General features: G+C 41.2%; 2 protein-coding genes across 2 annotated transcripts in view; one reads left to right on the top strand and one right to left on the bottom strand.

Annotated features, from left to right (window-relative positions):
- Nucleotides 1–18,830, bottom strand: part of Itgb8 (integrin subunit beta 8) — an 83,220-nt gene extending 64,390 nt beyond the window's left edge. The window contains exon 1 of the mRNA XM_052739209.1: nt 17,887–18,830. Within this exon, the coding sequence (XP_052595169.1) occupies nt 17,887–18,013 (127 nt within the window). The 5' untranslated portion in view covers nt 18,014–18,830. The remainder of the gene's footprint in view (nt 1–17,886) is intronic.
- A 325-nt stretch (nt 18,831–19,155) lies between these two features.
- Nucleotides 19,156–20,821, top strand: part of Macc1 (MET transcriptional regulator MACC1) — a 213,360-nt gene continuing 211,694 nt past the window's right edge. The window contains exon 1 of the mRNA XM_052739208.1: nt 19,156–20,045. The gene's annotated coding sequence lies outside the window, so the exon portion shown is untranslated. The remainder of the gene's footprint in view (nt 20,046–20,821) is intronic.

The raw sequence follows: 20,821 nt of genomic DNA on the forward strand, positions 1-20,821 counted from the left end.
TTACTTTTGTTTATGTTGCATTTGTTTAACTCTGTGAAGCTGTGTTACTGTGCCTGTGTAAAACACCTGATGGTCTGATAAAGAACTGGCCAATAGCAAGGCAGGAGAAAGGATAGGCAGGGCTGGCAGGCAGAGAGAATATATAGAAGGAGAAATCTGGGAAGTGAGGAAAAAAAAAGAGGAGCCAGGGATGGGAATTCAACCTGAGGTCAGTAAATGGCACTAAATGCCTGACAATTCTTTACTGAAAGGCACCTGGTTAGGAGGGTCAAAGAGAGTGGGGCACTTAGGGGGAGCTCTGCAAATGACAATGAGGAAGGCAGTCAGTCCATCTCCAGACCCAGCCATGAGAGCTAGGGAAGGAAGAATCACCTCTCATAAGTCAGAAGCACAGCCCTCATGAGAGCACTCTGTGGGGACTGGAAGCTTTTTTTAAATTATCCCATCTACCTTTTGAGAAGAGACTGAGATACAGGCAATTCTTCTGTAATACACCAAGGACTGAATGAGAACCACCAGGGCTGTGATGGCTGAGGGGATGAAGATGAAGGGAGGTCCCACAGAGCCTTAGGGGGACTAGAGAGAGGGATGGGTGCAGGGAAACTTGGCAGTTTTGAGCATCTTATAATGATTGGTTTAACCAAGGAAAAGTGGGATTAGTCCTGAGGAACTCAAGGTAAATCATCCTGTACTTGATTCTGTGGGTACTGTGGGAGAAAGGGGTACTGTTGTTTTTACTCTTTTAGGGGGCCTACCACCTAGCTCCTAAATAAATCACTCATGGAGGCTTATTCTTAGTTATGAATGCCCAGTCTTAGCTTGGCATTTCCTTAATTTTAAATTAACCCTGTCTATCTTTTGCCTCTGGGCTTCTTCTGTTCTCTTACTTCTGTAAATCTTACTCTTACTCCATGACTTGCTGGTTGTGTAGCTGGGTGTGTTACATTTGTTTATGCTTTGGAACATTTCTTTAATGATGCAAAGATGTGTTACATTTGTTTATGTTGCATTTGTTTAACTCTATGAAGCTGTGTTACTGTGCCTGTCTAAAACATCTGATGGTCTAATAAAGAGCTGAACAATAGCAAGACAGGAGAAATGATAGGCGGGGCTGGCAGGCAGACAGAATAAATATGAGAAATCTGAGAAGATAGGAGAAAGAGCAAGAGAACAAGGAGATGAGGATGTCAGGGCCCACCCACTGAGCCACACAGCCAGTCACAGAGTAGAAGTGAAAGTAAGATATACAGAAGTAAGAAAAGGAAAAGGCCCAGAGGCAAAAGGTAGATGGGATAATTTAAGAAAAGCTGGCAAGAAACAAGCCAAGCTAAGGTTGGGCATTTATAATTAAAAATAAACCTCCCCATGTGATTTATTTGGGAGCTGGGTGGCAGGCCCCCCAAAAGAATGAAAGAGAAAAAACAATAAACAGTTACACAGGTTTATTACAGAGAATGAGGGAAGTTCTGAGTGAATGTATACTGTTGATAGGGCACTGCCTTGTCAAGCACCAATGCCTTAACCCTATGGTTGTGACAAAGATTCCCTGGGTGATGCTCAGAGGGATGGCAAAGCCTTCCTTTGGTCTGAGTGTGAATGTTGATAGGATGTACAGATAATCACCATAGCTTTCTCCTCTTGAATGTTTATGGCCTGAAGTCTATTCCCGACAGAGGCTTCACCTACCAAGATTAGCCAAACCTGCCTCCTTGTTCAGCTGTATATAATAATCCTTCAACTGTATATAAATAGCACAAGGAACTTCTATTGTGATGGCTTTTCCACCAGATAGATCAGCTCATCGGATCCCAGCTTTTCTGTGTCTGTGTGCCTGTCCTTTCTTCCTTCATTTCCTCACAACCCAAGATAGGTGAATCATTAGAGCCTTGCAGAACACAGCCATTTATTGTTTATTCTGTTTTCTGCTACCAAAATTATAAACTCATGAGGAAAAGGGCAGGTGTGTGTGTGTGTGTGTGTGTGTGTGTGTGTGTGTGTGTGTGTGTTTTGTGTGTGTGTGTGTGTGCGCGCGTGCATGTGCAGTGTGTGTGTGTGTGTGAGAGAGAGAGAGAGAGAGAGAGAGAGAGAGAGAGATGTATATGTGTTTTTCTGTACATATGTTCCTGTGTGCAGGTAAGAGATGGATGCTTGGTGTCTTACTCTGTCACTCTCCACCTTGGTTTTGAGATAGTCTTTCACAACCTAGACCTTACCATTTCAGCAAGTGGTTGACAAGACTTTCCCCAGGATCTACCTGTCTTTGTACTTCCACCACTGTGCCTATAGTTGGGTGTCACCATGCTTGGCTTTTATACTGGTGCTGGGGAATAGAATTCAGGAACACTTTTCCCACTGAGCCATTGCTCCATCCCTCCATTTCCTTCTTTTGTCTATTATTATTCTCTTGCCATATGAATGTAATCTCTGATGGGAAAGATATTTTTGTTTATTCTGTTCTCTGCCATCTCCTCAGGGTTTAGAGAAAGACCAGGCACTCTCCACACAGCACATATTTGTGGAGTGAGTAGATGAATGGGCATCTTCTCTTCATTGATCAAAATGCCCTGTGTGTATTCTCTCTCACCATCCCCCACTTCTCTGACTTGTGTTTATTTCTGTGTCATTCATGTAGCTTTTCCCCATCTGTGTCCCCTTTTCTCAATCCACTCAGGAGCTCAGCACACCCATCTTGGAGGCGCTTAGCCTGGACACTGTGCTTATCTGTTAGGCTCTGCACTACTTCCAGTACACATACACTAATATTTTTCCTCCAGGAGCCATCCCTGAATTTGGACTCTTTGATATCCTAAGTCTACTCCTTTGCTTAGTTAACCCTATGCTTCCCATTCTACACACACATTTCACAATTTAAACACAGTGCAAGCAGACCATGCTCTTGGTGTACAGAATGCACAATTTGGATGGATGGCACTTTCTGATGACTCATTTCATGATAATCTGGGACATACTGTACCCATGTGTACTGAGAAATGAACATCCTTGAAATCTTCCATTAATCAGAGCTGCACACCCTAACACTCAATTTAGGGGAGGAAAAACAAAACCGAAGCTCTAATATTTATAAAGACACTGAAGCTCTGTCTTTCATCAGAACACATTTGCCCTGTATCCTATCTAAAGCTTCGAGGCACCAAGAGCGAAAGAACTCTTCTGCAGCTTCGTACCACTGCCTTATGTGTTCACTCAAATCCTTAGGAGCAGTTACCCTGTCTGCAAGCAATGTCTGTAGCAGCCAGACCAAGGTCCCATACACCTCCTGGGTAAGTGACGTTTTATGATTCAGCTGTAATTGTGAGTTTTGTGATTCTGATAAAATGATAACTTTAAGGCTTTCTTCTCTTAACAAAGAACATTTAAATAAGGCCATTGTCAACAGAGGAAAGCATACACATACATCTTAAATAGTTTAAAAAGGAGTCAGGATATGAATGACCATGGAATTTGATTAAAATACCTTTTACATGTAGCACATGGAATCAAACTATTCATCTCATGAGAACTCTGCTATTATTAGTAAAAGCTGGTTGCTTAGAATGAAGGAAGTGGTTAAGGATTTAGTTCAAAGAAGAACATCAAATCATTGGGGATTAGAGGGAGAAGAATCCACTTCAGGATTTTGGAGCAGTAATGATTTTGATGGCATTTCTTCGTCTATGAATTTTCTAGTAATACTTGCTACTGCACAGGGTTTTTAAGGCTATAGTACTTGCTGTGCAAAGTTTATGGCATCACAGCCAAACCTGACATAAAACAGAACCTTTACAAGCATGTCACAAAAAGGACCAGACAGGGTGCAGTGGCATCAGATAACAGGGACCTGTCACCTCAAATGGAGACAAAGAGGGACAAAGCACTCTTCCTCGAGGAAGTTCCTGGGCCTTTTTTTACTGCAAGATTGCACCTCTATACTGTCTGGTTCTCAACTACATGCTGCCTGTGAAAAATCACACCCTATTGCTAAGGCTGGGCCAGGACTGATGCCAGACCACACAACAGCAGCAGCCTGTTCAGAGACATGAAATGACCCCATATCTAGAACCTCACATTTAATCTCTGATTGCTGAGATTCCTCTCAAACCTCAGGTCTTTTCTGTTTTGAACACCTACTGGCCTCTTTCAGGGTTCAAACCTAATGCTTCTGCTAAAGGCTCCAAGATTCAAAATCATATTTGAGTGGCAATATAGCAGCTACTTGCTCACTATGATAAGATATAGATTGTCTCCCTACCTACTCAGAACTCATAGGTCCATGCAGATATAACTGTTTTTATTTACTTTTTTGGTCTGGAACACTCTGCTATATTACCAAGTAAATGACACAAAAATGGGGTTTATAGGATTCTATATTCCCACACTCAGATTGAGAATGCCTACAGTCATTTAATCCTTGCCTAATGGACAATCAGAGGCATCCTGAACTTTATGACATTTTACTTTGATATAAAAACAATTCAGAGAGGAAATGGATAAAGGCCTCTTAGGATATGAGTTTGCATGTGACTGGTAAAATCTCCTGGAGTCTAGGATTTCCTGCCATTCTCCCAGTGCTGATGCCCCACCACCTGTGAAAGTCACTGGTTCAGGAGGCAATAGCCAGGAACCTGGATTTCTATGACCAACTCATTTGCACCATTCTGGATGACTTACCAGCATCATCAAAGCTCTACAAAAGTGACTATGCACTATTGAAAGAGAAATTATTGTGACCTGCAACTCTTTCTAGGACAGCCATGTATAGAGTGACATTTGATTAGAAGAAGGCCTCTAAAAATTGAAATACTTTTGTATTTCTTGTGATTTTTCAGGACATTTCATCCCCTGCTTGCCAATAAATGTCTTTAATAAAGATTCTCACAGACTGATGATTTATAGGCTTTCTGAGATTATAGCAGCTTTATATGATCTGCTGCAATTTGTTGCTAAGTGTCCCTTAAAATAACACAGAAATACCTAGTAACCACACAGGATCAAGGATGCCTGTGTTCTGCACAAAAGTTAAGCCTAAAGAATTATAATTTTGTAGTGTGGAAAGAAAACAGTTTGTGGCCTCTAGACAATAGCTAAGATGTCTATTTGTAAGGAAGAATGTAAAGTCCAGTGATAGTTCTGACCAGACATATCCTCCCTGCTCAGGAGTCCACTCAGAAGCAGCACTTGCCTATTTATTATTCAAAGCCAAACATCTCTGGGAGGCAGAATTTCTCTCCAAAGCCCTGATGTTTGCTTTTTCCATAATATTCATACATCACCTCTGTCTCACCAAGTCTGTCACAAGTAATTCAGTCTCAAAGAGCAGTGGACTCTGGAATTGGTGTTGTGTTGACCTCCAAGAGGACAAGATCAGTCTTGGACTTGTATATTGCCATGTTGGGGACTTAGCCAGGAAATGCTGGAACTCATCCTCCAAATGCCCTACCCTGGCCTCAGCCAAGCATGTACAACCCTCAGGAGCCCCTTCCTATTCTCCTACATTTTTGCAGCCCCATAAGATGGCACTAAACCCTGTATGGTCTTAATTCTTTACAAAGCATCATATGTACAGCATCCCATTAATTAATGATGATAATAATATTTAATCCTTATATTTTTTTAATCACGAACTCGAGGGTCTGGTATTGTGACCATATATTTTAGACTTTACCTCTGGACTGTCACTAGAGCTGACTGGAATTGAAATGATCATTGAAAAGGACCTTTTTTGTTATTTGGTTGGTTTGGTTTTCTAGCCTTTTATGAGACAGGGTCTCACTGTGTAGCCTCAGCTGACCTGCAGCTTGCTATGTAGACCTAACTGGCCTTGAATTCATAGAGATATTTCTGCCTCTGCCTCCTGAGTGCTGGGATTAAAGATCAGCACTAACACACCAGTAAAGTGACTTTTAAAAACCAAACTTAGGATTCCTGGAACTGACTTCTATCTTGAATGTGTGTTCAGCTGCTTTGTTGTTTTCAGGGTTAACCTTCCAGATAAAGTTTTCTCTAAGTGTTCATCATTTGTACAGAGTTGTCTTTTGCAAATTATAATCTTCTTGTTTTAATTTGTTACAAAAATTCAAACCAAATGTACAAAAAGACAGCAGAGAAATACCTTGGGAGGTATGCCTTGTACTAAGGGAGACTGGCTCCATCTTTTTTTCTCTGCCAACAATAAAGCTTGCTACAATGACTTCTTTGTTTCTAACTAGAACAGCCAGTTCTACAGCAATCCCTGCCCATCCTATTACTTTCTTGTGTTCTTTGTTCTCCAGCAGTCAATGAATACCTTACATGACTAGGCAAAGCCAGCCTGGCTTCTCAGCTTCTCTCTAGCAGGACTTAGGAAAGGCACCCCCAGTCTGGCACACCACAAGGTACATTCTGTCAACCTTCTTTTAAGGAAACTAGAGTTTGTATTTTAGTTACTTTCCTTTTTAGATCTCTAAATATTCAAAAGCCCCCTTGTAGGATAAAGGTGATCACTCATTCTGCAAGAAGCTCCCCTTCTCCCCAGTACTCAATACCTGCCAGAGTTGCTGAAGAGTGACACTGAATATACAGTTCTGAGGTCAGGCAAAATGCTCCTTTCTGGAAAGATCCTTGTCATTCAATTCAAGGCAAGGAAACACAGATCAGGTGGCTTCATTTTGCATCAGCATATCTTGAAATACCAGTATAAATCCAAAGTGTCCAAACAAAGCTATTCAAAACATGAAAATATTCCAGTGTACATCTTCTATACCTAGCAGGACATGTTTGGCACGCTTCAACAGGTTGACCTGTGTCTAATGTCCCATCCCTCTGTCTGAATTATCCTTTCTCCCCACACTTCCAGGCTTACACCCATCCAGGGCCTTTGGCTTAACCCAGCCCTCCCTAGCTACTTCTGCTTCATATTTCATTATTGGGCATGGGATGTATTTGGCAACACTCTAGGCCAATCAAACTGCACCAATACTTAGAATGACAACAGACTCTTTGACAAATTCAATATTCTCCAGGCAAAACAAAACAACAATTAAACTTCTTGTAAAAAGAGCTAACATTTCTTAACTACTTACAGGAATGATAAGTGGCTCATTACTAAGGTCAGAATGAAAGGCTACTACTGTGGGATGGTCTGTATGTCAAATGTGTTGCTGATTGGTCAATGAATAAATCACTGATTGGCAGTGGCCAGGCAGGAAGTATAGGCGGGACTAACAGATAGGAAAATTGAGAGAACAGGAAGCTGGGAGGGGAGACACTGCCAGCTGACTTTGGAGATGTGTAAAGGTTAAAACCTTTCTTTTTAAGAAAAGAAAAGGGGAAGTACTGTGGGATGGTCTGTATGTCAAATGTGTTGCTGATTGGTCAATGAATAAATCACTGATTGGCAGTGGCCAGGCAGGAAGTATAGGCGGGACTAACAGATAGGAAAATTGAGATAACAGGAAGCTGGGAGGGGAGACACTGCCAGCCGCCATCAGGACAAGGAAGATGTAAAGTACCGGTAAGCCACAAGCCACGTGGCAAGGTATAGATTAATAGAAATGGATTAATTTAAGCTGTAAGAACAGTTAGTAAGAAGCCTGCCACGGCCATACAGTTTGTGAGCAATATAAGTCTCTGTGTTTACTTGGTTGGGTCTGAGCGGTTGTGGGACTGGCGGGTGAGAGAGATTTATCCTGACTGTGGGCCAGGCAGGAAAACTCTAGCTACAGGCTACTTCTTAAAAGCTTATATCCTGTTCTAAAATGTGAACTTTAAATACTTCAAAAAATACCATTCATAATAAAACATCGTTTAAAGTTATCTTGAAAATATACACATGGAGCAGGAAAGTCTGACAACCTGAGTTCAATACTTGGAACCCATATGATGGAAGGCGAGAATGAACTTGCTCAGTGGTTCTCTGACCTCCAAACTCACACCATGGAATGGATGACCACACACAAACACATACCCACAATAAATAATGGCAAAACTTCTTTAAATTTAATGAAAATTAAAGAATATACATAAGACTATTATAATTTATTTTGTAATTTTCTGTCAATGATTTTCATTTTACTTCCTAAGTTAATTGGGGGCCTTTAAAAATAACTCAGTGAGATAATTTGAATGTGTCTGTTTAATATCATAGGTTTCTAGGAAGAACTGATTCTTGCTCTTGTTGAAAGGTGGGATCATTTTAACTAATGTATAAAATCCCCCTGGATGCCATTTTTACTTTCACTACAGTTTCATTTGGCTATAAATTCTGCTGGTTTACTGACTGAATGGTAAAATAAGGTGACATCAATGCTGATTTTTGAAGTGAAAAATAGTCCCTTTACTCTATGAAAGTAGTATGGCATTTACTACATGTTCATTCTCTTATGGATATTAACTATATGCAGCTGGATAATTTAGCTTATTCATGTGAATAAAAAGATGTTTTAAATTAATAACAGTAAATAAAAAGTAAAACTAATTTAAGAATATGCATGGCACTGACTCTCACAGGCATACTATTTGCAAGAGGGTAAAACTTAGTTCACATCTTGAAGTTTACTGAAAATAGGGCAATATAAAAGTACTTTGATGTGAAGGAGTCCTTCTGCATTTTACTCTGGTACTATTCTTGTCTGTCCTGCTCTCCAATAATATTTAAACTATTAGCCAAGTCTGCTCTAACTTTTCAAGGCCAAGGCCAGAGTACAAACAGCAATAGGCAGAACAAGGCCAAGTATTTAATACTTGCAAACTAGAATAAGAAATAATTAAGTCAAAGAAGTTCATTGTGGTTTGGATATTAAATGTCTCTTTAAGACTCACATGCTAAAGGCTTGGTCCTTAATACAACAGTTCAGAGGTGAGAGTCTGAGTAATGATTGGATCATGAGGGTTCTAATCTTATCAATGGGCTAATCCATTGAACGGATCATTAGGAGGCAAAGCCTATTTGAAGGAAGTAGGTCACTTGTCCTTGAAGAAAGGCAGATCTTGTTCCTGTCCTTGTTCAAGAGCATGCCCCCGCCCTCCTCTACCCCCACCCCAGCATTGTCTTCTCTTTCCCTGTCTCATCCTGCATCATGGCTATCATGAGGTGAACACTCTTCTCTGCTGCAGGTTTCCACTGCTGTGTTAGCCTGCCTCAGCTGTTTAAAGAAATTGAATACAGCCAAATCCCATCTGAAACCTCTGGAGCCTTAAGGCAAATTGGATCTTTACTCCCCACAGTTTATTTCTCCGAGGTGTTTTATCAAAGCGATGCAAAGTTAACACAGAGTTTTGTCTTCTGGTTAGGAACTTGGCAGTGTATGAACTCCTTAAACCTCCAGTCCAGGATTCATCTTTTTCCCTCCCAGCCCTAGAATCATTCTGCAATGCAAAGAGGCAGCCATATACTTGCATGGAAACTGCAGCCTGTGTGTCTAAACTTGGTCTTATTCCCATCAGCCACATTTGGGCATGTTTGTCTTGAACTTGGCACAGGAGCAGTTACCCACAGAAAGAAGGCCCAGAAAACAGCTTGTGGCTATTAGGTCAAGAATTTTAGAAATAATCTAGAAGTGACTGACAGAAAGGACACCTTCCATGAACTATTTATGCCTGCTTGGGGAATAACCAGAAGAGGCTAGAACTAGGTGTCACAAGGTCAGGGAGGAACTACACTCCCCTGTAGATGGCAGTCTATGATGGTCATCTAGAGTGCTGAGTAAAAACCAGCTCTAAATTCTGTTTCCGTTACTTATTAGCTAAGAGAACTTTCAGAAGTTATCCAGTAACTTCCTCCAGCTCAGAGAGCTGTAACATTAAGGAGATAGTAAATTTTCATATCACATGCCTAAGAGGCCTCCTGGCCTGTAGAAATCCTCCACAAATCTCAACTATTCTTACCCTTACCTCTAAAGCTCAGTGTAGTACTTGTCATGACTCTAAAGGCTTAATAAAAGCCTGCATAATGGTCAAATGGATGAGAATACTTTGTGCATTTATTACTTTTTTACTCATCTTTTCATCTTCATCTTACCAACCATTCAAAGCGTGAGAGAAGTTATTAAGGAAGAACAAACTTAAGTAGTTAAGATTCAAGAATACAGAGTCTTAGCTTTTAGAAGAAACTCTCTTTCTGTAGTTCATGTAAGGGTCATAACTGAGTGAGGTTTGGCTGCCTTCAAAACTGCTCAGTATTCTTATATTATTTAGTGTGACTTATTTCAAATTATTTATTGGACCTACTGTGTGCCCAGCTCTGGTTACAGAATCAGCAGGCTTAATGTATCCTGTCCAGGAGGTCATGGGTGGGAGTGGCGGCAGGGCATAAACAAAGCAGAGGGCATTGGACTTTTGGTCTTTGGTAGGGGATCTGTATGCCACCCAGCTGAAGATCCTGAAGGTAATGGAAAGCCATGGTAGACTCTGAGTAGAATGTGTACAAAGGTCATAAAGAATGAGATTGCTTCAGGAGCCCTTGTAGTGAGGGCCCAGCCAGGCTTTCTCTACCTACTGAGAAAGGCAAGGCCACTTTAAAGAGATCATGATGAACAAAAATCTCCATGTTGAGAAATATGTTAAGAATCCCCGTTGAAATTTAATCATTTTATTCGGTATCAATCTTCATTTTATTTTTATCTTCATTTTATCTTATCTGGTATCAACCTCTTATGTTACTCTCTCATTCATTCAAAAATGTTTTTTTCAAAAAAAAAACCTATTATAGTTACCAACTTGAAAATCCTAACGTATATTCCCTTTCACATTTTCCCCAAGACACTAAACTGCAGAATGTATTAAGTGAATCTTAAAAAAAATCAAATAAACTTAATGTTACAGAATAAGAAAAGGGTGTGTGTGTGTGTATGCATGTATGTATGTGTATGAGATAGCAGTCTGCTTTTCCAAACCCCTCTCTCTCTCTCTCTCTCTCTCTCTCTCTCTCTCTCTCTCAGATACACATACATACTTGGAAGGTAAATCTCCTGAAGCAGGCCTTTGTTCTGCTCTGTGTTCCCAGTGCTTAAAACAGAGGCCTGGTTCTCTCAGCATTGAACCTGTGTGAAAAGAACAGAGCAGCATGTGCCTTGAGCTTAGCATATACTGAAATGCCAGGCTCTAGTGACCCATCTTGCAGACATGAAGAATTGCTGAAAATCATTAACAGCCAATGGAGTGTCCAAGTTAGTGAATGTGCATGGGGTAAAAAAATGATATGAATATACGAAGTAATATATAACTTCAACCACATTGTATCACACTGGCTATAAGCAGTTAGAAGCATGATCAGGTCTGAGTTGGTCAGTAGTCTGACAACATCATAGATTTGTCCCCGTAAGTACTTTCTATTGACCTGGGATGCTCATTCTTTTCCTTCTTGTCTTTCTTCCCTCTAGTAGCAACTCTTACACATTAGTGACACACTAGAAAGCTAAGGGACCCCAAGGAAGGACTTTACAACAGGGTGCTCCCCACTAAGCCACTTGTTTTCTCTTCCTTCATCACTCATACACAAGGAACCTTTCCATAGTGAGGTGTACATGAAGTGACCTGGGGTTAACTGGGAGCTTCCCCAGGATGCATGTTTTGAAGATACCATGATCCTAAAATCAAAGTCCTCTCTCTCTGATTGTTGTGCACAGGCAGCAGAGTCCTACATTACTCACACTATGGAGGTGCCCAAGGGCTCACCAGGTGGGGCATGTATGACAGACATAATTGTATAACACCCAGAAATTTCCTTAAATTGTGAAGCCATATAAAGGAATTCAAATCTTGGCTCTCCTCACACTATCTATGTGTTATAAAATATAAACATTATTCATCTCCTTCTATGTCCATTCTCCTTTCAAAAGTAGGGATTATAAATTCACTTTTCTCACAGTGTGTTATGAAGATTTAATAAATGCATTGAATCATTTAGAAAAAGGTGTGGCAGAGAATGGGAGCTCAAATGACAAAATATCCTTTTTGTTTATTTTTTCAGACAGGATTTCTCTGTGTAGCCCTGAGTGTCCTGGAACTCTCTCTGTATACCAGGCAGGTCTTGAATTCACAGAGATCTACCTGCTTCTGTCTCCTGTGTGCTGGGATTAAAGGCATGTGTCACCACTGCCAGGTGACAAATGGCATCTTTAAGATATCATTCTTAAAGATTTTAATTGGGTAGCCTTTAAATTCAATACTTCAGCTTTATATAGCCAAATACGTTATTATAAAATGTTGCTCTTTCCTATGGCTTATTTTATGATACAGCTAATATGTAATTCAGAGAATGTATTATAAAATTGGAGAACCTTCACAGGACCTCATAGTCTTCTGCTGACAGTGTTTAAGAGGCATCAACTTGCACAGCAGCAGGAGCTAGAGTTTTAAGAACAAGAAGGATTGAGCAAATATAGGAACATTGGGGAGAAGCTGTTTGGTTATTCAATGGATGCACAAAGATATCCTCATGTCAGTGTGGCAAGGTAACATTCAAGTATATCATAAGAGTTTTTATATCAGTTATAATAAAGTTATCACGGCAGGAACAAGATAAGCTCTGCAGTGACTGCAGATACCATAGAACAGGCACCATCAGGGAAGATGATGTGCACATCTCTTCTTGGAAAGCCCAAACAAAGACTCACCAAAGGTAAATAGTTTATTGAGTTGCAAGGAAACTGGCTGATGTCTATAGATGGGTTGAACTTATTTGTTAAAGTTTTAAAAGCTTAGATCAAAACAGAACCTTCCATTTCAGTAGTCCATAGAAGGACCCAAGGAAGATTGTCTGTGAGCAAAGTGAGGAATTTAACACCAGACTATTTATACCTATCTATACCAGATTTAACCAGTAGAAGTCCAAAAGTCTGTAAATGTAAAGAGCAAAGACCAGATTATCTCACATGCTGTGTTTTCTGCAAGAAAGCTTTATTTGAAATAGCAGTATGTAAAAAATTGGGAAGTCAATATAGTGTTTTACATCATATTTCTTAACTCATAAAATATCCAGTTGGAGTGGAAACTATCATACCTATCTTGATTGCCTATCCTAATCTTATTTGAAAGTTTCCCTTTCTTTCATGAACTGTATCTGTTGACTGTTCTTGGCTTATTTTGATGCCAACTAATTTGTTTTTCAGTTTATAATGAAGACATAATTAGCTTGGCAGGCATATATATTCACAATTAAATAATACTATATCTTTCAAATTTAAACATACATCTAAAAATGATCAGCTGGTAAATGTATTCTAAGAAATTCTGCTCCCTGGTCAGTTTTCCTTTTAAGATTCTCCACATAGCTCTATTACCTGAACATAGCCTATGGATTTTATAGTTCTCCTAAATGAAAAGTCAGGCTATGCGAGTGATTCAGTTTTCTTTTTTTGTTTTTAAATTGGAGCACAATTTAGGAAACTGTATAACCTAGGACATCTTTTCTTCCCATGTTCTACAAATGTTGAAAGAACTTTTTCTCTAGAAGAAGATCTCTGTTTTCTATTAAATGCATTAGAACTTGACTTTGAAGTACATCTATTTGTTACAGGAAGAGAAAGTGAGTCAATCCTGCTTTGAAATAAACAAGGACTCATTGGAGACTCAATCTAGAAGAAGCATATTTCTATTTTTCTACTTTGACTCTTCTCCAAGTGTGTATAGGTGTATATATATGGATGGTGTTTTTCAGAAAAAGAAGGAAATGCTTCCTGTCATTAGCAGTATTCTAGTTGTGGGACTGGAAGGAGAGAAGGACAACAAACATGTACAATATAACACAAGGTACTAAGGACTATGAAAGTAAAATATGCAGAATGCAGGATTAGACAGGGTACAAAGGAAACACAGAGACATCCTCTCTGATAGGGTGATGTTTGCTAGACACTGAGAAGAAACAGGGTGAGAAAGAAGTAATACAGCTCAGGCAGGAGCATTTCAGTGACAGGGCATAGAGCAAGGGAGTAGGACCATGCCTTGTGCCTCCACAGACAGCGAGGATCAGTGTTTCTAGAACCAAATCAGAGAGGAACAGAGAGAGGGCCAGTGTTACAGCTCTTATAGAGTCTAAAACTAAAACTTGGCCTTTTAGACTCTATAAGAGCTGACAGATGACAACTATGTAGAGTTCCAAGTGGAGGAGTGACAAGAGCTGATGTGCATCTTTACAATAGAGGTGTGGTGGATTGTGCAGTGTGACAGAAATAGACAATCAAGGATGCTACGAAGTGTTAGTTTGAACTACTAAGAGTCTGGCTCACCACTTACTGAATTGACAGAATGTGAAAGGTGCAAGTTTAGGGGAGAAAATTAGGCATTTGGTTTTAAATATATAGGGATCAATTTTTGTCTTTAGACACATAATAGGGATGTTGAATAGGCAGTTTGCTGTCTCCTCTGGAAAGCCAAAAAGAGGGCAAGACTGGAAATAGACATCTGGGTGGTGTCATCATAGAAACACAATATAAAACCCCAAAGCTGAATTATTTCACTTGGGGTCTCTGTATTGATAAGAGAAATGAGGACAGAATTCTGGAGCTACTGCTGCTATTGAAGTTCATGGATGAACAAGAATCAAAATCAGAGATGGAGAAAGAGGTTAAACCAGATCATAGGTCTAAGAAGCTAACTTGTGGGTGGACACTGTCAACTTCTTAATTGATGATAGGTCTAGCAGGGTGATAACTAAGAATTGGATATCAGATTTGACAACTGGGAAGCTATCAGATCTTAGCTGAGCAGAACCATAACATGATGAATAAAGCCTTCCCACAAGGGCTCAATATGGTTAGATGAAGCATTGGAGAAAACAAGCATGGCAACTCTTTCAACAGAAGAGACATTTTTGAAATCATATCAGCTACTTGTTTTCACATGTAAGGCAATCATAGATGACTTTAAAATAGACCCCAAAGAGTCTCTGTTGTCTAAAGATAGAATTAATATAGACACATTTTATGAAAGTGACATAGAAGACTGGACTTTATCCAAATGAAGCTTTGGTTCCCTTAAATAGCTTTTTGTTCCAAATTAGCTGAAGAATTTTAGGAGCTAATGAGATCATTCAATGGTTAATGTGCTTGCATGGCAGGTGTTTAGGTCCCCAGAAGCCCACATACAAATGTCCAGTTGGCATATTGACCTGCTTGTAATTCCAGTCTTGGAAGATGGAGAAAGAATCCCCAAAGACAAGCTGTCTAGCAAGACTAGCCATATCCGAATTCCTGGTTTGACTAAGAGACTCTGCTTCAATGAATAAGGTGAAAGCTATTTAGGATGGTTCTGACATCAATATCCGGCTTCCACATGCATGTGCACCCACGTGCATTCCTACCCACACATATGTGCACCCCCACACGTGCAAAAACAAGTCTGTGCATCTGTGCATATATGAGTGCATGTGCACACCCCCCCCAATAAAACCTAGGGGAGGGGATATTCATAGACTACTTGATATGATTAAATCTCTTTGAGGAAAAGTCATATTGCTGTCACAAAGCAATGCTCATTCTGTTGGTTGATTGTAATGGAAAAGAATAAGAACCTGATAGCTCAATAAACAGAAGATTAAATCTCATTGCAATAACAGTTACCACTTGTTGTAAAGAAATTGTGAGTTTTGTAATGTATCATTTTTCTATTGCTATGCAATTGGGTAACAGAGATTTTTAATCTTTTAAAATTAGCAAATGTAGAAGTAAAGTATTGCTATGATAACTATTCAAATATTAACTAATTTTTGTATTTAATGGAAAATCATTAATAACCAGTTTTTTTAGTGTTGGTATTGATGACTTTAATAGTCCCAATCCCCATTAGTTTCTGTGAGAGAAAGTTAAAAGAAACTGAAGTAATGTTTCCTACACAAGAAATCTTTGCATCTCATTCATAGCATGCTCCATCTACTTTATTCAGCCACCCTCAGCTCCTTCTGCTCCATTACTAAAAGTCCAATGCGTTTGTATAAATTGTACTTTAAAAATTAAAGCCAAAGTCGTGTGTTTCTTGTGTAGCTTACAGTCTTCTCTTAGTATGACTTTATTGCCCTCAACATTTTCTTGTAAACTACTGGGCATGGGGAAACGATTTCTTTTGTAACTGATACCTAAATTCCTCTTCTGCTTTAAGCATTCAATTTGCACAGTAGAGACCTGTAATTTAAGACTTGTAGCTATATCACAAAGTACAGCTGTTTATACTGATCTCTAATTTGCTGAGTGGTACTGGCTGTAATTTAAATTTTTTTCATGTTTTTAACTACCATGCAAGTCAGTATATATCAGAAGCCTTTGTATATTGACAGAGGCTGGGGAAAGGATGCCTTGTTTTGATTTCAGATAAGCATTCGCTTTTCAGGTCAGCAGGTGCAAGGCAGCCCATTCATAATACTTGCTTCAAATCAATAATAGTCATTGGATAGAAATATCTTGCTATTATACAGGAACCTGATTTATCTTTGCAAGCACAATGGACTTTAAAATCTCTATTATTAGCTAATGTTAAAGGTGAGACTTTCTTCAGAACAAAATATATTCTGCTGGCATACATTTTGGTTGTTTTACTAGTGTGAATGTTTACTAACTTTCTTAGTAGTAAAAGAACACTTTACTACTTACTGGCATAGGATGGAGTTATGCTCAGTGGAAACTCTGATGTGGCAAATGCATGTTCCATTCAAAAGACACTTGATAATGAGTGTGATTCTTTCCTTTGCATTAAGTTTCACTTATTTTGAAATAAATAAGTCTCAAAATAACCACAAGATAAAAATGGACTCTAATTTGTCCTGTTTCAGATAACTAGGCAAATCTCATACCCAAAACAAGTGTTAGCTGACTGTATATGCAACAATTATAAGAAGTTACCTGAATTTTTACATTATAAACTTTTACATATAAGCTTTAGCTTCAGTTAACTTCAGGCAGAAAGCCAGCACATCAGTTCAAACAAAGTGCATGAGTAAAATTTAGTTTTACAACAGAAGTGTGGCTATTAATTAAAACTCCTCTCAGGTTCAGAAGCTATAGTAGTCTCTAATAAAATTTAAGGGATTAGTGACCAGAAGAGAAAAGTGGAAAAAAAATTAAACTATGGCAATGGTGACTCCATTTGCAAAAATAAATATTTGACCTCTATGGTAAATTTGATCTTTAGACTGCTAATTGTTATTATTGCTTATTTTGTTTCATGGGTCACTAAGAATACATTGCTATCATGCTGAAGTCCCAAACTCCTCCTCATGCACTATTTGACTAGAACTATCCTTTGTGACTTAGGAAAGGCAGTTATCTTTATCTGTTTTAGAGACAAGGACAGTAAGGTTTATAGAGAGATGACCTCTCAGTATCAGAGACTGAACTTAGGGAGGGATCAATTAGCCACAAAAGTTTATCATCAACAGTGTTCTCCCCCACCTCACCCCCTCCAGTGGCTTAAAGCATGAATGGATACTTCTCAAGGGTATTTAATTCATTCAGGCTGAATGTTATAGTAGAAGAAACTTGTATGTTGTTCTTTCATAGACCAAAAATGGAAGACTCCATCTCACTATTAATCATCTTAGCCACAGCCTTGATACAAATGTCGTTAGTGAATTGTGCCCCTTGCCCCCGATGAAAAGATGGGGAACACAGTCTCTACAGCGATATCCTCCGGAAATACTGGAACCCCCAAATTGGCTTCTGTAAATACAACAGTTTCTTTCCCAAACTTCAACTCAAGAACTACTTTCCAAGCACCATGGACTATTGCTGTCACTACAGGATAGAAATGCTTGACACCTGGCTTTTCTATGGAGGACTTTGCCACACACCCACCCTCCTTATGTCTCAGGACTGACCAGGACTGACATCTGGCACTTACCTGTCAGGGATGCCCAGGCCAGAAGCTCTCAATGCCAGCCCAAGACTTTGGGAAAAGGGAAGAAAACAAAGCAAAATAACTTACCGCTTTGGCCCAGTCCAAGAACAAGTGAAAACAGCCAGGCCGCCTGGAGAACCAAGACAGGACCTCGCTGGCAGTTGTGCAGGCAGAGCAGTGCAGCAGTCAGAAAAGCCAGGGCCGAGTCGCACATAATGCAAAGCAGCCCGCCCCGCGCCAGCTGCCTGGCCGCTTTCCTGAAGCGCACTCGCGACTTGGGGGCGCACCTTGGGGCCCGCGGTCCGAGAATCCCTAGGATCTTTTCCGCAGGCCGGTCTGACCCACCCAGGGGCTCCGAGTAGGCGATACAGGTACGCGGGCCTGAGCAGCTCTCTGCATCTCAGGGCCCCAGCGGCCCTCCCAGCTCCGCTCGGCGGGCCCCACGGTCTCAACCAAAATCACCTCCTCGGACAGCCGATGGCCCGCGGCGGCGAAGCGAGTGAGGGCTCCACAGTACGCTCGGGACAAAGAAAAGAGCTTTTGTTCCTCTCCAGCGGATGGGGCTCTGCTGCATAAATCAGCTTAGCGAAGAGCCAAACACAATCAAACCCAAACAAAGCCCGAGGCTGGGGGGAAAACCACCCTAATGTAATTCACAGGGTGATGCTGCATTAGTGGGAGGGGACGGCTAGAAGGCCAAGGGGGTGGGAGGGGAGTCGCTGGCGCATCTGTCCGTGCGAGCTTCTTCCACAGGTGGGCAGGGAGGCCAACTCCACTTAGTCTCAGCAAGCCAAGGGCGTCAGCGTCCCGATTGGCGGGAGAGGAGGCTCGAGTGCCAGCAGCTGGGGAAACGGCTCCACGAGCACCCTAGGAGCCCGGGTCTGTGCCCTTAGGCACCCAGCAAGGCATCATCGCTGATTAACGGGCTGGAAGGGGAGGTTCCACAATCCTTGCCGGGAGGGAGTTGCGTACCCTTGTCCTTTAGGACTCAGTCGGCTCAGGCGTCTGGCCACCCAGAACCCTGGCAGCTGATGCTCCCTGGGCTGTACCCGGAGAGAATGAGAGGGAAGCGAGGCAGGGATGGGGTGCTCTAGTTCTGTGGGTCCCCCCAGAGGGGGCCTTCCAACCTTGGGGTGGCTGGGTGTGCTCAGAGCTGAGAGTTGCTAGGAAACCGCCCCACGCTACAGTGCTCCTTGCACTGGTAGCCAGCAAGCGCCGCAGCGGCCCAGGGCAGCAGCAACCGCCGCAGCGCAGCAGAAGCAGCAACAGCTTCAGCGTGGGCGGGACATTGGTGAGGCATGAAGTCACTGCGGCCCACACTCGCTCTTTGTTTTGCTCACTCCAGCTCTTTTTCTCCCCCTCGAATCTGATAACTGCCATTCCCATCGTTCTCAAGAATTCCTAGTGCGTATCACCCCAACAGGAATCGCATGTTGAGTTTTTTTTTTTCCCCTCGTTCCCTGGAATCCTGAACCCCAACGCTCTCATAACGGGTGCAGTGGGAGACTTTGCTCAGCCCGAGTGGCAGCTGTGACCCCCAACATTTCATCCTCGTGCTGCATGCTTCTTTGTTCAGGAGTACTCACTGGTCTGCAGCTGCTGCATACAAAGTGGAGTTCAGGGGCCTCTCCCCGCACCCAATACTCTGCTCTTGGAGTGAGTAGTGCTGACAGCCTTAAGAGCTCGCCCTGTGTCCGATTCCAAATCTGTCAGGAGTCTCCCCTTGCAGAGTCTGACAAGACTTACTCTAGTGGCAGAGAGGTTTCACTGTTCCTTTTTGTGGACCCCCAGCCCGGAAAGGGACAGCTTAGCTTTTTCCCAGGGTCTATTGGCTCTTTGGCCTTTTGGTTATGGTGGATCTTTTGACCTTAAACACCACCTTTCCAGTAAAGGGTACCAAGAAGTTACAGATGACGGCAGAGGAGTGAGTGAGGAGCCAAGAGAAGTGATGGATGGGAGGCCCTTTGTGCAGGCTTGCGATTCAGACTTTTGTGTGAGGCTAGAGCATTGCTAAGCTTTACAGGCAAGGAAGTAGAGCTGCCTCACCAGGTCCTGTCAGTGACAATGCCACCTTAACCAGAAGGAAGGAACCCAGACCTCTGGGTTTGGGAAAGAGCACCTTTTCCAGTTTGATACTGGACAACGGTGGCTCTCAGTTTCCGCTGGGGCAGAAGTAATTTCAGCGTCTTGAAGTTTGACTTTTTTTTAGAGGCTTACAGACATCAGACCAGTCCAGCCAGGTCAAGGTAAAGTATAAGGGAGTTTCCCTCCTTATTTAATTGTTTCCGTCTTCCTATTTGGAGTAAAGAAAACAAGTAGGAGGCTCCCCCCTCTTAAAAATTTCTTCTTTCTGTTTTCTAATTGTTAACAGTGAATGGAAAGTACCTGGTTAATAAACCACAACATCGAAAACTCCCCTTTCTTCAGGTGTGGACTGCACGTTGGCCTGGCAATAAAGCCAGGAACCTAGAAAAGTGCCCTAGATCTATTAAGGAGATCTGTTTGAGAAGCTAAAGGGGCAATCCAAACCTTAATGACTGATGTCAGTCAACACAACTCTAAGCCACTGTTCTTTTAGCAAGTAAAACACACTGCAGCCTCATTTCATTTTCAAACTCTCATTCTTTGATTTTTCAAATTTCTTCATAGATGAGTTGAAACGTCTATGAAGAGCTTGCAAAGTGGCTGAGATAGGGCAGAGCACAAACCTAGCATAGGCAAGATGTGGCTAGAGACTATTCAGCTGTGAAGTGTGTTTATTTTCTTGAGATTATGTGACAAACCTAGGCAATGCAGCAACCCTTGAGACACTGCAACGTCCCAACAAAGAAAATGAAATAGTCTCAAGTGTGTGTGTGTCCAGTCTGCGTTGTAATGTTACTGATAGATTAAAGTTGCAGTCACATGCTTTTACCTCTAGTTGGTAATACTGGATCAGAAATGGCAGTTACAATATTAAATGAGTCAGAGCTTGTACAATAAGAATGGATATAATACTGTGAAAGTGATGAGGTATATAACT

This window comes from Peromyscus californicus, unplaced genomic scaffold, assembly GCF_007827085.1.
Source record: "Peromyscus californicus insignis strain IS unplaced genomic scaffold, ASM782708v3 Scaffold_15__1_contigs__length_86483966, whole genome shotgun sequence".
NCBI classification, from domain to species: domain Eukaryota; kingdom Metazoa; phylum Chordata; class Mammalia; order Rodentia; family Cricetidae; genus Peromyscus; species Peromyscus californicus.